This window comes from Bombina bombina, chromosome 1 (genome assembly GCF_027579735.1).
Source record: "Bombina bombina isolate aBomBom1 chromosome 1, aBomBom1.pri, whole genome shotgun sequence".
NCBI classification, from domain to species: Eukaryota; Metazoa; Chordata; class Amphibia; order Anura; family Bombinatoridae; genus Bombina; species Bombina bombina.
In genome coordinates this window covers 751216961-751236874 of record NC_069499.1, presented here as the reverse complement: position 1 = coordinate 751236874, position 19914 = coordinate 751216961, and the positions used below count along the sequence as shown (strand labels likewise).

The 19914-nt window shown below is 40.5% G+C and overlaps 1 protein-coding gene across 1 annotated transcript in view; it reads right to left on the bottom strand.

Annotated features, from left to right (window-relative positions):
- The window catches only part of LOC128645942 (cullin-4B), a gene marked incomplete in the record, with an annotated part of 284976 nt that overhangs the window by 224457 nt on the left and 40605 nt on the right, over nt 1-19914 (bottom strand). The window contains 3 exon segments of the mRNA XM_053699285.1: nt 2497-2586; nt 2676-2838; nt 2980-3053. Coding sequence (XP_053555260.1) covers nt 2497-2586; nt 2676-2838; nt 2980-3053 — 327 coding nt within the window.

The window sequence follows — 19914 nt, the reverse complement described above, 5'->3', positions numbered from 1 at the left end:
TAGTTCAGACATGTTAAACAGGCATAAACTTGATAACAAAGTACAAAAAACGTTTTAAAATAAAACCGTTACTGTCACTTTAAATTTTAAACTGAACACACTTTATTACTGCAATTGCGAAAAAGTATGAAGGAATTGTTCAAAATTCACCAAAATTCACCACAGTGTCTTAAAGCCTTAAACGTATTGCACACCAAATTTGGAAGCTTTAACCCTTAAAATAACGGAACCGGAGCCGTTTTTTTATTTAACCCCTTTACAGTCCCTGGTATCTGCTTTGCTGAGACCCAACCAAGCCCAAAGGGGAATACGATACCAAATGACGCCTTCAGAAAGTCTTTTCTATGTATCAGAGCTCCTCACACATGCATCTGCATGTCATGCTTCTCAAAAACAAGTGCGCAATACAGGCGCGAAAATGAGACTCTGCCTATGATTAGGGAAAGCCCCTAGAGAATAAGGTGTCCAATACAGTGCCTGCCGGTTATTTTACAAAATTCCCAAGATTAAAATAATTCCTCAAGGCTATGGAGTATAAAATATGTTTATATATAAATCGATTTAGCCCAGAAAATGTCTACAGTCTTAAAAAGCCCTTGTGAAGCCCTTTTTTTCTGTCTGTAATAAAAATGGCTTACCGGATCCCATAGGGAAAATGACAGCTTCCAGCATTACATCGTCTTGTTAGAATGTGTCATACCTCAAGCAGCAAAAGTCTGCTCACTGTTCCCCCAACTGAAGTTAATTCCTCTCAACAGTCCTGTGTGGAAACAGCCATAGATTTTAGTAACGGTTGCTAAAATCATTTTTCTCTTACAAACAGAAATCTTCATCTCTTTTCTGTTTCAGAGTAAATAGTACATACCAGCACTATTTTAAAATAACAAACTCTTGATTGAATAATAAAAACTCTAAGCCATCTCCGTGGAGATGTTGCCTGTACAACGGCAAAGAGAATGACTGGGGAAGGCGGAGCCTAGGAGGGATCATGTGACCAGCTTTGCTGGGCTCTTTGCCATTTCCTGTTGGGGAAGAGAATATCCCACAAGTAAGGATGACGCCGTGGACCGGACACACCTATGTTGGAGAAATATGACTGAACATACCTCATTGCTGTATAGCAAGAAACCGTTCCTCACACTGAAGTTTTCCTGTACTCCTCAGCTTCTGTGGGAACAGCAGTGGACCTTAGTTACAAATGCTAAGATCATCATCCTCCAGGCAGAAATCTTCATCTATGTCCTGCCTGAGAGTAAATAGTACAACACCGGTACCATTTAAAAATAACAAACACTTGATTGAAGATAAAATAAAACTTACAGTTTAACACCTCTTCTCTTTACTCTTCCTGCTTAGAGCCAGCAAAGGAGAATGACTGGGGGGTGGAGTTAAGGGGAGAGCTATATAGACAGCTCTGCTGTGGTGCTCTCTTTGCTACTTCCTAACAGAAAGGACAATATCCCACAAGTTAGGATGAATCCGTGGACTCAGTACATCATGCAAAAGAAATAATTTTTACAAGAAAAAAAAAGCAAAACAAAAAACAAAGCCATTTTTGGAAAAAATGTTTCAGCATCCCTACTTAAAGGGGCAGTACACTTACAAAATAATGTTATATAATTCTGCACAAAGCATTTCCTGATTTTTTAATCCCAAATTTAGACTCCGCTCAAGGTTCTACTGAGCGAGTCTTGTTGCTCAAATGCGATTTGCAGGCACACTGTCTAGTCACAGCCTGCATGATTGTGTTATTGAAGTGAGTGTATCTCGCTCTGATCCAATAGCGAGCTACATTCACTTCAATGGCTAGATCAGGCACGCTGTGACTAGACAGCGTGCCCGCAAAGTGCATTTGAACAACAAGATCCGCTCAGTAGAACCTATGTGCAGAATTAAATAACATTATTTTGTATATTTACTGTCCCTTTAAAACAATATAATATACTGTATTTATCTGTATTTAGTTCTGTGTAACAGAATCAGATTTAAATGTTTTTTTTGTTTTTTTTTACCAATCATCCAAATAAAGTATAGTCCTAGAAAACTATTATTATATGCAAAACAGCAAGTTAAGTAATTAACTCAAACAGCAGCTCTAGGTTAGCATTAAATGTGAAATATGCTACAAAATAATTTTGCTGAAAATAACAGGAACCCCCCCCCCCCCCCCCGAAATAACCGAAAATGCCATTTTCGGCCGAAACGTTTCTGCTGCCGAAATTTCGGTGCATCCCTAGTCAAAATGTTTTACAAGAGAACATGAGAACTTTTGCTTTTCTATCAAGCTTGAAATCTAACAAATCTGGAAGATCTTTGAACACCACAGAGCAAATGATGATGTCTCCTCCCCTTAGAAACAGGTTATATACCCTGAGCAGAACAATGTCTGAAGTTTGTGAAACAATGGAACATATCTAAATCTCATGAACACTTCACATTTACAAAGGACTAGGTTTAATTGCTTTTATTTAGGTTTATGGTTTGGCATCTAAATACCTCTCTCTCCTGCATTAGTCTCTGTCCTTCTGCTGCATAAAGGCGATTTGTCTCTTCCAAGAATTTGTGCTCAAATGAATCTTGATAAATCTAGACAGGTATCAAGAGCAATGGATCAGAAATTAATTTACACAAACTTTATAATAGTGGAAAAGCTGCTCAGGCAAGTGATCACCTACCTGCAAGTCAGACAACATACTAAGAAGACTTCGTAACAGACTTCTATCAATGGCTTCTCCATTTCTTTCCCTCTCAATTAATAGAAGGATGCCATCAATAGTCTTATTCTGGACTTTCTGATCACTTATTATATGTGTTCTAAACAGTTCTAGACCCATATCCCTACAGACAGAAAAAATAAATAAAATCAGCATTTGTAATTATTTTGCAACTTACAAAAGTTCAAAAACTCCAATATGACATACAAATTATGTTGAAAAGCAAACAAATAATTTTGCTTTCAAATAAGGAGGTATCACTTACCAAATAGATGGTAGCATTGAATTTTGAAGAACATAGGTTCTGTCCAAAAATAAAAATATACTCCTAATCATGATCTTAAAAAGAAAGAAATACAAATGAGTACAGAAAGTCACTTTATCTACATAACCACAGAAAGTATTACACTGCCCCCAACTACCTGCTTTATTATGCCACCCGGGTGACAAATTTCTGTGGAGAACACTAGGTAGTAACGAATTTGTATCACAAAAATCATGTGAAGTAATGTAAATGCAGTGTTACTTTATATAATGCATTTGATTGTTTTTTTAATTATTGGTATTTGTGAAAAAGCAAAAAGTTATCATTATCAAAGAAACATTTTCAGGACTAAGATAACATACAGACTACAAATGAGTTTCTACCTTAAAGGGACACTGTAAAGTTTCCCCTTAATGCCTTTCAAATTACTTGTTATAACAGCGACAGGGTATAAAATGCATGGGAAATTGCACTTTACAGGTTTATATTTGTATAGAATAAACCTGGTTTTGCCCGTTAAAACCACAACCCTGAGCTTGCATGGAGATCAGACCTCCCTATCTCATCTCTCTGTGAACAAAGTCCCTTTTATTTCTATCTGTATACACAAACATCTAATACTTTAAAGGGCCAGTTCACCCAAAAATGTTCTCCCCTTTAAATTGTTCCCAATGATCCATTTTACCTGTTGGAGTATAACATTGTTCGCATGTAGCTCCTTTACCCCTATTTTGGCATATGAAATAGCCAATTTAGCCTGTGGTATCCCCACCTATACAGAAAGTTTCTATACTGGAGTCTGCGCTATTGCTAAGTTTATGTAAACACAGCCAGCAGAAGAAATTACATTCTCAGTGGGGTAAAGGATAGTTAATAAAATGAAAATTTCCCCATTGTTCTTTGATTTGAAGACAAATCTAAAAAAAAGGAAGCATGTATGTGTACACAAAGTGATAGCACAAGATATGATACTACAGGCAAGTGCATCCCATTGAAATAGGCTGTGGTGGTTTAAAGGGACAGTCAACACCAGAATTTTTGTTGTTTAAAAAGATAGATAATCCCTTTATTACCCATTCCCCAGTTTTGCATAACCAACACAGTTATAATAATATACATTTTACCTCTGATTACCTTGTATCTATGCCTCTGCAAATTGCCCCTTATTTCAGTTATTTTGACAGACTTGCATTTTAGCCAATCGGTGCTTACTCCTAGGTAACTTCACTTGAGTGAGCTCAATATTATCTATATGAACTAGTGGTGAAAAACTGTCAAAATGCATTTAGATTATAGGCCTTTAAGGTCTAAGAAATTAGCATATGAACCTCCTAGGTTTAGCTTTCGCCTAAGAATACCAAGAGAAACAAAGAAAAATTGGTGATAAAAGTAAATTGGAAAGTTGTTTAAAATTACATGCCCTATCTGAATCATGAAAGGTTTTTTTTGGACTTGACTGTCCCTTTAAAAGCACAAAACTTGCTAATTCATATACACAAACCTGAAAATGCAATTTCTCATAGATTTGATACTCTGCAGCTGGTATAACAAATCATTGAAAAAACATTAAAGGGACACTCAAGTCAAAATTAAACTTTAATGATTCAGATACAGTATGCAATTTTAAACAACTTTCCAATTTACTTCCATTAACAAAATGTGCACAGTATTTTTATATTTACACTTTTTGAGTCACCAGCTCCTACTGAGCATGTGCAAGAATTCACAGCATATACGTATATGCATTTGTGATTGGCTGATGGCTGTCACATGATACAGGGGGAGTGGAAATATACATAACTTTACAATTTATTTAACAAAAATCTACTTCTCATTTGAAGTTCAGACTAAGTACTATTGCATTGTCTTCTTATCATGCATTTGTTGATTATGCAAATCTACTGTATTGACTGGTCCTTTAAGGTAAGATCAATTTTACAGTATACTGCCCCTTTAAAAAGGACAGTCAAGTCAAAATTAACGTTTTAGGTTTCAGATAGGGCATGCAATTTTAACTTTCCATTTTACCTTTTCTCATCAAATTAGCTTTGTTCTCTTGGTATTCTTTGACAAAAGCTAAACCTAGGTAGGCTCATATGCTAATTTCTAAGCCATTGAAGGCCGTCTCATATCTCAGTACATTTTGACAGTTTTTTTTTAAGCAAGGCAGCGCTATTTCATTTGTGCCATATAGATAACATTGTGCTCACCGCAGTGGAGTTATTTATGAGTCCGAACTGATTGGCTAATATGAAAGTTTGTCAAACTAACTGAAATAAGGGGGCAGTCTACAGATGCTTAGATACAAGGTAATCACAGAGGTAAAAAAAAAAGTGCATTAATAAAACTGTGTTAGTTATGCAAAACTGCGGAATGGGTAATAAAGGGATTATCTATCTTTTTAAACAAAAATTCTGGAAGTTGACTTTCCTTTTAAGAGAGAACAAATGAAAAATGAAGACTTTAGTACCACTCCCACGAGTGATTGCTGCTTCTTGTTCACTCAGCTTTTCTATAGCCACTGCTTCTGTACCAAAATTTTCAGTATAGTCGGCAGTGTCAACAGGCAAAAGCAGCTAATTAAAATGGAAAAATAAAAGGTAAAGGAGTACTCTATACATAATTTAATACCCAGCAGGTAAAAAAAGAATTGTGAAACATTAAAGGGGAGATACATTTACAGTACACTACCCTTTTTCAGTGCTTCATTAGGTTATCTACCTACATTGAGAGTCATTGTTAAAGGGGCATAAAAAGGAAATTTATGCTTACCTGATAAATTGATTTTACGATATACCGAGTTCACGGGTTTCATCCTTTACTTGTGGGATATAATCCTCCTGCTAAAAGGAAGTGGCAAAGAGCACCACAGCAGAGCTGCTAAATAGCTCCTCCCTTAACTCCTCCCCCCCAGTCATTCGACCGAAGGTATAGGAAGAGAAAGAACTAACAAGGTACAGAGGTGACTAAAGTTTATAAAAAAATAAATCCTGTCTCAAAATGATAGGGTGGGCCGTGGACTCTGGATATCGTAAAAGAAATCAATTTATCAGGTAAGCATAAATTTCCTTTTCTTTTACAAGATATACCGAGCCCACGGTTTTCATCCTTTACTTGTGGGATACCAATACCAAAGCTTTAGAACACGGATGAAAGGGAGGGACAAGACAGGAACCTAAATGGAAGGCACCACTGCTTGAAGCACCTTTCTCCCAAAAATAGCCTCAGAAGAAGCAAAAGTATCAAATTTGGAAAAAGTATGAAGGGAGGACCAAGTCGCAGCCTTACAAATCTGTTCAACAGAAGCATCGTTTTTAAAAGCCCAAGTGGAAGCCACAGCTCTAGTGGAATGAGCCGTAATCTTTTCAGGGGGCTGCTGTCCAGCAGTCTCATATGCTAGGTGGATGATGCTTCTCAGCCAAAAAGAGAGAGAGGTAGCAGTAGCTTTTTGACCCCTACGTTTCCCGGAATAAACAACAAACAGGGAAGATGTTTGACGGAAATCCTTGGTCACTTGTAAATAAAATTTTAAAGAACGAACCACATCCAAGTTATGCAACAGACGTTCCTTCTTAGAGGAAGGATTAGGACACAAGGAAGGAACCACAATTTCCTGATTAATATTCTTGTTTGAAGCAACCTTAGGAAGAAATCCAGGTTTAGTCCGCAAAACCACCTTATCAGAATGGAATATAAGATAAGGGGAATCACACTGTAATGCAGAAAGCTCAGAAACTCTTTGAGCAGAAGAGATAGCTACCAAAAATAAAAACTTTCCAAGATAACAGCTTAATATCTATGGAATGCATGGGTTCAGACAGAACCCCTTGAAGAACATTAAGAACTAAATTCAAACTCCATGGCGGAGCAATTGGTTTTAACGCAGGCTTGATTCTGATTAAAGCCTGGCAAAATGCCTGAACATCTGCCAGACGCTTGTGAAGCAAAATTGACAAAGCAGAAATTTGTCCCTTCAAGGAACTAGCTGATAAACCCTTCTCCAATCCTTCTTGGAGAAAAGACAAAATCCTAGGAATCCTAACCTTACTCCATGAGTAACCCTTGGATTCACACCAATAAAGATATTTACGCCATATCTTATGGTAAATCTTTCTAGTGGCCGGCTTGCGAGCCTGAATCAGAGTATCAATGACCGGCTCAGAGAAACCCCGCTTAGATAAGATCAAGCGTTCAATCTCCAAGCAGTCAGTTGCAGAGAAGTGAGATTTGGATGTTGGAAAGGACCTTGAATGAGAAGGTCTCTTCTCAATGGAAGTCTCCACGGTGTCAGAGACGACATGTCCACTAGATCTGCATACCAGGTCCTGCGTGGCCACGCAGGCGCTATTAGAATTACTGAAGCCCTCTCCTGTTTGATTCTGGCAATCACACGAGGAAGGAGAGGAAACGGTGGAAACACATAAGCCAGGTTGAACAACCAAGGTACTGCTAGAGCATCTATCAGCACCGCCTGGGGGTCTCTTGACCTGGATCCATAACGTGGAAGTTTGGCATTCTGTCGAGATGCCATCAGATCCAATTCCGGTGTGCCCCATTGATGAATCAAGGTTGCAAACACCTCCGGGTGGAGTTCCCACTCCCCCGGATGAAAAGTCTGACTACTTAGAAAATCTGCTTCCCAGTTTTCTACTCCTGGGATATAGATCGCAGACAGATGGCAAGAGTGAGCCTCCGCCCAGCGAATTATCTTTGAAACTTCTATCATCGCTAGAGAACTCCTTGTTCCCCCTGATGATTGATATACGCCACAGTCGTGATGTTGTCCGACTGGAATCTTATGAACTTGGCCGAAGCCAACTGAGGCCACGCTAGCAGCGCGTTGAATATCGCTCTCAGTTCCAGAATATTGATTGGTAATTGAGACTCCGCTTGAGTCCACACACCCTGAGCCTTCAGGGAATTCCAGACTGCACCCCAGCCCAGAAGACTGGCGTCCGTCGTTACTATCACCCAAGATGGCCTACGGAAGCACATCCCTTGGGATAGATTGTCCTGTGACAACCACCACCGAAGAGAGTCTCTGGTCTCTTGGTACAGATTTTTCTGAGGAGATAAGTTTGCATAATCCCCATTCCACTGACTGAGCATGCACAGTTGTAGTGGTCTGAGATGAAAGCGAGCAAACGGGATGAAATCCATTGCCGCTACCATAAGTCCAGTGACTGAGCCACTGATGGCCGATGAATGGACTGCAGAGCCCTGCAAGTAGTTAGAATCTTTGATTTTCTGACTTCTGTCAGAAATATTTTCATGTTTGCTCAGTCTATCAGAGTTCCCAGGAATGGAACTCTTGTCTGTGGAACTAGTGAACTCTTTTCTACATTCACTTTCCACCCGTGAGTTCTCAGAAAAGACAACACGATGTCCGTGTGAGATTTGGACAGATGAAAAGTTGACTCTTGGATCAAGATATCGTCCAGATAGGGCCCCGCCGCTATTCCTTGCGGTCTGAGCACCGCTAGAAGAGACCCTAGAACCTTTGTGAAGATCCTGGGAGCCGTGGCCAACCCGAAGGGAAGGGCCACAAACTGATAATGTTTGTCCTGAAATGCAAATCACAGGAACTAATGATGATCCTTGTGGATAGGGATGTGAAGATACGCATCCTTCAGGTCCACCGTGGTCATTTACTGACCCTCCTGGATCATAGGCAGAATGGTCTCCATCTTCAACGATGGGACTCTGAGAAACTTGTTTAGACATTTGAGATCTAAAATCGGTCTGAAGGTTCCCTCTTTTTTTGAGAACCACGAAAAGGTTTGAATAGAACCCCTGCCCTTGTTCCCGATCTGGAACTGGGCAAATTACACCCATGGTGTAGACTCTACACTGTAGAGGTCTTTTACACAGTGTAAGAACGCCTCTCTTTTTGTCTGGTCTACAGCCAATCGTGAAATCTTCCCCTTGGGGGGAAATCCTTGAATTCCAACTGATACCCCTGGGTCACAATTTCCAATGCCCAGGGATCCTGTACATCCCTTGCCCAAGCCTGAGCAAAGAAAGAGTCTGCCCCCTACTAGATCCGGTCCCGGATCGGGGGCTGCCCCTTCATGCTGTCTTGGTAGCAGCAGCGAGCTTTTTGACTTGTTTACCTTTATTCCAGGCCTAGTTAAGTCTCCAGACCGCCTTGGATTGTGCAAGGTTCCCTTCCTGCTTAGTGGAGGAAGGGGAAGCAGAGGATGTTCCTTTAAAATTTCAAAAGGAACGAAAATTATTTTGTTTACTCCTCATCTTGAGGGGCTTGTCCTGAGGTAGGGTGTGACCCTTACCTCCAGTAATGTCCGAGATTATTTCCTTCAGTTCAGGCCCGAATAGGGTCTTTCCCTTGAAGGGAATAGACAAAAGCTTAGACTTAGATTATACGTCGGCCGACCATGACTTTAGCCATAACGCTCTATGCGCCACAATGGCAAAGCCTGCATTTTTCGCTGCTAATTTTGCAAGTTGAAAAGCAGCATCCGTCATTAAAGAATTTGCTAGTTTAAGAGCCTTAATTCTGTCCAAAATATCCTCTAAAGGTGTCTCAACCTTCAGGGACTCTTCCAGGGCGTCAAACCAAAAAGCAGCTGCAGTAGTTACTGGAACCATGCAAGCTATAGGCTGTAAGAGAAAACCCTGGTGAACAAAATTTTTCTTTAGAAGACCCTCCAATTTTTTATCCATAGGGTCTTTAAACGCACAACTGTCCTCAATGGGTATAGTTGTACGTTTAGCTAAAGTAGAAACAGCTCGCTCCACCTTGGGAATCAATTGCCAAAAATCCCGCATGGTGTCAGATATGGGAAACATTTTCTTAAAATTAGGAGGGGGAGAAAACGGAATACCTGGTCTCTCTCATTCCTCCTTAACAATTTCTGAAATTCTCTTAGGAACCGGAAAAACATCCGTGTAAGTAGGTACTTCCAAATATTTGTCCATTTTACACAATTTTTCTGGAGGAACTGTGATTGGGTCACAATCATCCAGAGTCGCCAGAACCTCCCTGAGCAATAAGCGGAGGTGTTTTAATTTGAATTTAAAAGGACATGAAGTCCGAATATGTCTGAGGTAATAAATTTCCTGACTCTGAAAGTTCTCCCTCAGACATAAAATCCCTAACCACCACATCAGAGCATTGGGAGTTTACGTCGGAAATAGCCACTAAGGCGTCAGAGGGTTCAGTATTTGTATTAATATCTGACCTATGGCGTTTACCCTGCAAGCCTGGCAGCTTAGACAATACCTCTGTAAGGGTAGTAGACATGACTGCAGCCATATCTTGCAAAGTAAAAGAATTAGACGCACTAGAAGTACTTGGCGTCGCTTGCGTGGGCGTTAAAGGTTGTGACACTTGGGGAGAATTAAATGGCATATCTTGATTCTCTGCAGACTGAGAATCCTCCTGAGGCACACTTTATTTAAAATGTGATCCTTACAGTGTAAGGCCCTTTCAGTACAAGAAGGGCACAATGTAAGAGGGGGTTCCACCATGGCTTCTAAAAACATAGAACACTGACTTCCCATGTCAGACGTTGTACAGACTAGTAATAACAGCACAAGTCTTTCCCAATCTTTATTATGTGTGAAAAATAATACAGTACAAAAAACGGTTACTGCACCTTTAAGAATAAAAAGTGTACACTGTTTTGCAAAGTTGTTAAAACGATATTCAAAATCAATAATTTTGTTGTTTTTAGAGCCTAATGTGCCATCGGCTGATGCACCACAAGTAAAAGAAGAGTTAAATTTCAATTTCAGTAATTTAGGCAGGAGTAAAACGACACATTTTCACTTAAATACTTCTGCACCACGCCACAGCTCTGCTGTGGCGCCTACCTGCCCCCAAGACCTGTCAAAATGATCCGGTCTCACTCCAAAGTACAGCCTCACAGTCTAGTTCCAACCGGAGCTAATGGCTGCTACGTCTCCAGAAAACTAACTGCGCACTGTAGCGCGAAAATAGGCCCCGCCCATCATGTCAGATGAGCCAAAACTACAGAAAACCGCATAGGAAGCATTTTCTAAATAACCTATGTACACACTACTTCTTTTGAAATAAATACCATGTGAACCCCACATAAAATACAAACTCAGCCTCAATAAACCCCATAATCGTCTACCATTAGGTTTCCTAGGCTGCTCCAGTGTCTAACCACATAGCCCTTAAGTATCCCATGTTATTCAGAATGGGATAATAATACACAGGTTACCACAGTACCACCCTATAATAAGGACTACTGCTTACACTTGCCACGCATGGCGAATAGGTCAGCCAAATTCTGATATATCATGTCTCCTCAGAATGCAAATGACTGCACATACCTTGAAATTGCTTGTAGCAAGAAATCGTTCCCCCATACTGAAGACTTCTCCCGTACTTCCTCAGCAACGCTTGTGGGAACAAACATTGATTTTAGTTACTACTGCTAAGATCAGACTCAAGGCATGATTCTTCTTCCATATCATGCCAGAGTAAAAACAGTACTCACCGGTACCATTTAAAATAAATTTTTTCTTCAATCAAGAGTTTAACTATCTTTTTATCACCACAAACTTTACCCTTCCTATTGCTATGCATAGGCAAAGAGAATGACTGGGGGGAGGAGTTAAGGGAGGAGCTATATAGCAGCTCTGCTGTGGTGCTCTGCCACTTCTTGTTAGCAGGAGGATTATATCCCACAAGTAAAGGATGAAACCCGTGGACTCTATCTTGTAAAAGAAACCCAAATTTTTTCTTTAGTGATTTAGACAGAGCATACAATCTTAAACAACTTTCCAATTTACTTCTATTATTTATTTTGCTTCCTTCTCGTTATACTTTGCTGAAAGGTTTATCTAGGAAAGCTCAGGAGCAGCAAAGAACCAAGGTTCTAGCTGCTGATTGGTTGCTGAATATATATACACCGATCGTCATTGGCTCACTCATGTGTTCAGTTAGAATCCAGTAGTGCATTGCTAATCCTTCAACAAATTATACCAAGAGAATGAAGCAAATTTGATAATAGAAGTAAATTGGAAAGTTGTTTAAAAAGTAAATTTATGCTTACCTGATAAATTGATTTCTTCTATGATACGACGAGTCCACGGATTCATCCTTTACTTGTGGGATATTATCCTCCTGCTAACAGGAAGTGGCAAAGAGCACCAAAGCAGAGCTGTCTATATAGCTCCTCCCTTGACTCCACCCCCAGTCATTCGACCGAAGGTACAGGAAGAAAAAGGAGAAACTAAAAAGTGCAGAGGTGACTGAAGTTTTAAATCAAAAAAATATAATCTGTCTTAAATTGACAGGGCAGCCGTGGACTCTTATCATAGAAGAAATCAATTTATCAGGTAAGCATAAATTTACTTTTCTACTATAAGATATGACGAATCCACGGATTCATCCTTTACTTGTGGGATACAATACCAAAGCTACAGGACACGGATGAACGGGAGGGACAAGACAGATGCCTAAACAGAAGGCACCACTGCTTGAAGAACTTTTCTCCCAAAAATAGCCTCCGAAGAAGCAAAAGTATCAAATTTGGATAAGGTATGAAGTGAAGACCAAGTCACAGCCTTACAAATCTGTTCAACAGAAGCATCATTTTTAAAAGCCCATGTGGAAGCCACCGCTCTAGTAGAGTGAGCTGTAATTCGCTCAGGAGGCTGCTGTCCAGCAGTCTCGTATGCCAAACGGATGATGCTTTTCAGCCAAAAAGAAAGAGAGGTAGCCGTAGCTTTTTGAGCTCTACGTTTTCCAGAATAGGCAACAAACAGAGAAGATGGTTGACGGAAAGCTTTAGTCGCTTGCAAGTAAAACTTCAAAGCACGAACCACGTCCAAGTTGTGCAACAGACACTCCTTCTTAGAGGAAGGATTAGGACACAGGGAAGGAACAACAATTTCCTGATTAATATTTTTATTAGTAACAACCTTAGGAAGGAATCCAGGTTTGGTACGCAAAACCACCTTATCAGAATGGAAAACAAGATAAGGCGAGTAGCATTGCAATGCAGATAGTTCAGAAACTCTTCGAGCCGAAGAGATAGCAACTAAAAACAGAACTTTCCAAGATAGAAGCTTAATATCTATGGAATGCATAGGTTCAAACGGAACCCCTTGAAGAACCTTAAGAACTAAATTCAAACTCCATGGCGGAGAAACAGGTTTAAACACAGGCTTAATTCTTACCAAAGCCTGACAAAACGACTGAACGTCTGGAACATCTGCCAGACGCTTGTGCAGTAAAATTGACAAAGCAGATATCTGTCCCTTTAAGGAACTAGCTGATAACCCTTTCTCCAATCCTTCTTGGAGAAAGGACAAAATCCTAGGAATCCTGATCTTACTTCATGAGTAGCCTTTGGATTCACACCAATAAAGATATTTACGCCATATCTTATGGTAAATCTTCCTAGTGACAGGCTTTCGAGTCTGAATCAAGGTATCTATGACTGACTCAGAGAATCCTCGCTTAGATTAAATCAAGCGTTCAATTTCCAGTCAGTCAGCCGCAGAGAAACTAGATTTGGATGCTGGAACGGACCTTGAATGAGAAGGTCCTGTCTCAATGGCAGTGTCCACGGTGGTAGAGATGACATTTCCACCAGGTCTGCATACCAAGTCCTGCGTGGCCACGCAAGTGCTATCAAAATCACCGAAGCCCTCTCCTGTATGATTCTGGCAATCAGACGAGGAAGTAGAGGAAATGGTGGAAACACATAAGCCAGGTTGAACGACCAAGGTACTGCTAGAGCATCTATCAGTACTGCTTGGGGATCCCTTGATCTGGACCCATAACAAGGAAGTTTGGGATTCTGACGAGATGCCACCAGATCAAATTCTGGTGTGCCCCATTGATGAATCAATTGTGCAAACACCTCCGGATGGAGCTCCCACTCCTCCGGATGAAAAGTCTGACGACTTAGAAAATCCACTTCCCAGTTCTCCACTCCTGGGATATAGATTGCTGATAGATCGCAAGTGTGAGTCTCTGCCCTTCGAATTATTTTGGAAACCTCTACCATCGCTAGAGAACTTTGTTCCCCCCTGACGATTGATATATGCTACAGTCGTGATATTGTCCGACTGGAATCTTATGAACCTGGCTGAAGCCAACTGAGGCCACGCCTGAAGCGCGTTTAATATCGCTCTCAGTTCTAGAATATTTATTGGAAGGAGAGCTTCCTCCTTAGTCCACACACCCTGTTGCTTTTAGGGAATTCCAGACTGCACCCCAGCCCAATAGTCTGGAGTCCGTCGTCACTATGACCCATGCTGGTCTCTTGATCCAGATTTATCTGAGGAGATAAATTTGCATAATCCCCATTCCACTGTCTGAGCATGCATAGTTGCAGTGGTCTGAGATGCAAGCGAGCAAACGGAACTATGTCCATTGCGGCTACCATTAGTCCAATTACCTCCATACACTAAGCCACTGACGGCCGAGGAATGGAATGAAGTGCTCGGCAGGTGGTTAAGATCTTTGATTTTCTGACCTCCGTCAGAAAATTTTTCATGTTTACCGAATCTATCAGAGTTCCCAGGAATGGAACTCTTGTGAGAGGGATAAGTGAACTCTTATTTACGTTCACCTTCCACCCGTGAGATCTTAGAAAAGCCAACACGATGTCCGTGTGAGATTTGGCTAGTTGGTAAGTTGACGCCTGAATTAAGATATCGTCCAGATAACGCGCCACTACTATGCCCCGCGGCCTTAGAACCGCCAAAAAGGGACCCTAGCACTTTTGTGAAAATTCTGGGAGCTGTGGCCAACCCGAAGGGAAGAGCCACAAACTGGTAATGCTTGTCCAGGAAGGCGAACCTGAGGAACTGGTGATGATCTTTGTGGATAGGAATGTGAAGATACGCATCCTTCAAATCAACGGTGGTCATATATTGACCCTCCTGGATCATTGGTAAAATAGTCTGAATGGTCTCCATCTTGAAGGATGGGACTCTGAGGAATTGGTTTAGGATCTTGAGATCTAAAATCGGTCTGAAGGTTCCCTCTTTTTTGGGAACCAAGAACAGATTGAAGTAAAACCCCTGCCCCTGTTCTGCTTTTGGAACTGGGCAGATTACCCCCATAGTATCTAAGTCTTCTACACAGCGTGAGAACACCTCTCTTTTTGTCTGGTTTACAGACAACCGTGAAAGATGAAGTCTCCCCCTTGGAGGAGAATCTTTGAAGACTAGAAGATACCCCTGGGTCACGATTTCTAAAGCCCAAGAGTCCTGAACGTCTCTTGCCCAAGCCTGAGCAAAGAGAAAAAGTCTGCCCCCTACTAGATCCGGTCCCGGATCGGGGGCTGCCCCTTCATGCTGTCTTGGTGGCAGAAGCGGGCTTCTTGGCCTGTTTACCCTTGTTCCAAGTCTGGTTAGGTCTCCAGACTGACTTGGATTGAGCAAAATTCCCCTCCTGCTTTGCAGCAGGGGAGGAGGTAGGGGAACCACCTTTGAAGTTTCGAAAGGAACGAAAATTATTAAGTTTGGTCCTCATCTTATTTGTCTTATCCTGAGGAAGGGCATGGCCTTTTCCTCCAGTGATGTTGGAAATTATCTCTTTCAGTTCAGGCCCGAATAGGGTCTTACCCTTGAAAGGAATAGTTAAAAGCTTAGATTTTGATGACACATCAGCAGACCAGGACTTAAGCCATAACGCTCTACGCGCTAAAATGGCAAAACCTGAATTCTTTGCCGCTAATTTAGCCAGTTTAAAAGTGGCATCTGTAATGAAAGAATTAGCTAGCTTGAGAGCCCTAATTCTGTCCATAATATCATCTAATGGGGTCTCAACCTTAAGAGCCTCCTCTAGAGCCTCGAACCAAAAAGCAGCTGCAGTAGTTACAGGAACAATGCACGCTATAGGTTGCAGAAGAAAACCCTGATGAATAAATATTTTCTTTAGAAGACCCTCTAATTTTTTTATCCATAGGATCTTTGAAATCACAACTGTCCTCAATAGGTATAGTTGTACGCTTAGCCAGGGTAGAAATAGCTCCCTCCACCTTAGGGACCGTCTGCCACGAATCCCGAATGTTGTCAGATATGGGAAACATTTTCTTAAAAGTAGGAGGGGGAGAGAACTGAATACCTGGTATATCCCACTCCTTAGTAACAATGTCTGAAATCCTCTTAGGGACCGGAAAAACATTAGTGTAAGTAGGAACCTCTAGATATCTATCCATTTTACACAATTTCTCTGGTGGAATTACAATAGGGTCACAATCATCCAGAGTCGCCAAAACCTCCCTGAGCAACAAGCGGAGGTGTTCTAGCTTAAACTTAAAAGCCGTCATATCTGAGTCTGTTTGAGGGAACATCTTTCCTGAATCAGAAAGCTCTCCCTCAGACAGCAATTCCCTCACCCCCAACTCAGAACATTGTGAGGGTACATCGCAGATGTCTAATAAAGCGTCAGAAGGTTCAGCATTTACTCTCACACCGGACCTACTGCACTTCCCTCCTACAAACCAGGCAGTTTAGATAAAACCTCAGTGAGTGTAGTAGACATAACTGCGGCCATATCTTGCAGGGTGAAAGAATTAGACGCACTAAAAGTACTTGGCGTCACTTGTGCGGGCATCAACGGTTGTGACACTTGGGGAGAATTAGATGGCATAACACGATTCTCTTCTGACTGAGAATCATCCTGCGAAATACTTTTATCAGCTAAAATATGTTCTTTGCAATTTAAGGCCCTTTCAGTGCATGAGGGACACATTTTAAGTCGGGGTTCCACAATGGCTTCTAAACACATGGAACATTGGCTTTCCTCAATGTCAGACATGTTAAACAGGCTTGAAAACACTTTATTTAGTGAAAAAATAACAATCTTAAAAAACGGTACTGCGCCTTTAAGAGAAAAAAAGCATACAAGTTTTCCAAAACTGCTTTAAAACAATCAAATCGTTCCAATTTTATGATAGAAGCATCCAAACTATGCAGCTAAGTTTGCCCCACAAGGAAAGGAACACTTAACCCTTACTAGAAAAAACGGATAATTAAAAAACGTTTATATCAATAAAAAACACCCCCTGCACCTCGCCACAGCCCTGCTGTGGCGCCTACCTGCCCTCAGGGGTCTGCAAAACTGGTTTAAAGCTTCGATTTGGTCCAATACAGCTCACAAGGGCCCACCGGAGTTGGAGCTTGCTGCTTGCCTGACAAAAACAACTGCGCAACTGAGGCACGAAAATAGGCCCCGCTCATCTCACTTGATGTCTCTCAGCCCAAATGAACCGCACCAGAGCGGTCTAAAACTAGCCATGTGGGTTCCTAAACCCCAAAAGAAAGCCATGTGTACCCTCTCATTAGCATGAAAAACGTTCCACATAAAAACGTTATCAGCACTACCAGTTATGTAAATGTTTGCCCACAAACATTCAAAACTCAGTGTCAACCATTTATTCTTAGCCCATATATGCAAGCTCAGTAATACCCCTCTATATATATTAGGATTACTGCTTACCCTTTATCCCTCATGGGGATACTGTCAGCCAATTCTGAAATACCACAGTCTCTCCAGAAAAAAATGACTGAACATACCTCACTGCTTATAGCATGAAAAACGTTCCTCACACTGAAGTTTCTTAAGTACTCCTCAGCCATTTTGTGGGAACTGCTCTGGATCTTAGTGACAACTGCTAAGATCATCAGCCTCCAGGCAGAAGTCTTCATCCATCTGCTGCCTGAGGGAAAAAATAATACACACCGGTACCATTTAAAATAATAAAAAAAACTCTTGCTTGAAGAAAATAAAAACTAACATTTTATCACCTCTTTCACTTTACCCTTCCTAGTACTTAGAGTAGGCAAAAAGAATGACTGGGGGTGGAGTCAAGGGAGGAGCTATAATGACAGCTCTGCTGTGGTGCTCTTTGCCACTTCCTGTTAGCAGGAGGATAATATCCCACAAGTAAAAGATGAATCCGTGGACTCGTATCTTATAGAAGAAATTGCATGTTCTACCTAAATCATAAAAGAAACTTTTTTGGGTCATGTCTCTAAGGTTTTCAATAAACTTTACATTTTGAAGATCTCATTTCATAGTATGATATTATATTTGTTATAGACAGAACATAAATTATTTCTGTATATTGTATGCAATGTGAAAAATATAGTATTAAAGATATGCTCTTCTCACTGCATATTATAAAGTGAACTTCTATATGATTTAATGGTTTTACGTTTTAAATCAATGGTAGCCTGCTCTATTTCATGATTCTGATAGAGTATACAATTTTAAACAACTTTCCAATGTACTTCTATTTAATTTGCTTCCTTCTCTTGTTATCCTTTGCTGAAAGGTTTACCTAGGCAAGCACATGAGCAGCAGAGAAGCTAGGTTCTAGCCGTTGATTGGTGGCTGCATATATATTGAATGTGATTGGCTCACCCACGAGTTCAATCAGAAACCATTAGTGCATTTCTGCTTCTTCAACAAATGATACCAAGACAATGAAACAAATTAGATAATAGAAGTAAATAAGAAAGTTGTTTAAAATTGTATTCTCCATCTGAATCATGAAAGAAAAAAAAATTGGGTTTCATGTCCCTTTAAAGTGAATGTAAATTTTGATGCTTAAGTACCCAGTTTTTAAAAATGTGATTAAAAACAGGGGCACTTTAATTCATCAAAATTTACATTTCACTCCTGTTGTGAAAAAAACAAAACAACTTACCTTTTAATCTTCACAGCTCTCCTCCGGTCGTTGCAAGCCATTTCTGATGTCAGAAATGATGGATAGGTTATCCTCCGATCACAGCTTCCCCCCAGGGGGAATCAGTGTCTGATTCAATGCCGTGATTGGAGGAAGCCGGATTCCTCATTTTAGACCCAGGAAGAGGCTTTGCAAAGGGTGGAGGAAGCTGGAGCTGCTGTGAAGATTAAAAAGTTAAGTTTTTTTTTACAACAGGAGTGAAATGTATATTTTGATGAATTAAAGTGCCCCTGTTTTTAATCGAATTTTTAAAAACTGGGCACTTTAGCATCAAAATTTACATTCACTTTTATTTAGCATTTTATATACACCAAAAAAAATGTTTAAAGGAACCCTGTCTTCCAAACATTCAAATATAAAGACTTGGGGTTTTTTCCCCATAAAAACAAACACAAATGAAAAGCAAACTTATATTACAATGAATCAAATAGCAAAGTATTAGTTGTGCAACTACCAATAGTGTTCAGCTGAATGGCTGAGCAGCTACAAATATTCTTTACACCAAAAAGCATATGCGTACAATACCCTATTAAATGGACAGTATACGCCAATTTTCATATAACTGCATGTAATAGACATTACTATAAAGAATAATATGCACAGATACTGAAATAAAAATCCAGTAAAAAACCTACTTAGAAGCTCTCAGTTTAGCTCTGTTTAAAAGGTTACTGGAACACCCACAGCAAGTGGGAAATAGCAGACATTTACCCCCCCCCCCTCCCTTTGCATATAAAAAGACCCTTTACACAAACAGAAGCAAGCTGGAGAAGGTATACATCAGTATTCTAAAACTTTGGGGCTTGGTAAAAAGTCTGAAAATCAGAGCAATGTTATTTAAAAAACATAAATTATGCTTACCTGATCATTTTCTTTTCTTCCGATGGAAAGAGTCCACAGCTGCATTCATTACTTTTGGGAAATAATAACCTGGCCACCAGGAGGAGGCAAAGACACCCTAGCCAAAGGCTTAAATGCTCCTCCCACTTCACTCATCCCCCAGTCATTCTGGAACAGTAGAAGAAATATCAGGGTGAAAAGGTGCCAGAAGAATAAAAACAAGACGCCCCACATAAAGACTGGTGGGGAGCTGTGGACTCTTTCCATCGGAAGAAAAGAAAATTATCAGGTGAGCATAATTTGTGTTTTTCTTCCTAAATGGAAAGATTCCACAGCTGCATTCATTACTTTTGGGAAAACAATACCCAAGCTATAGAGGACACAA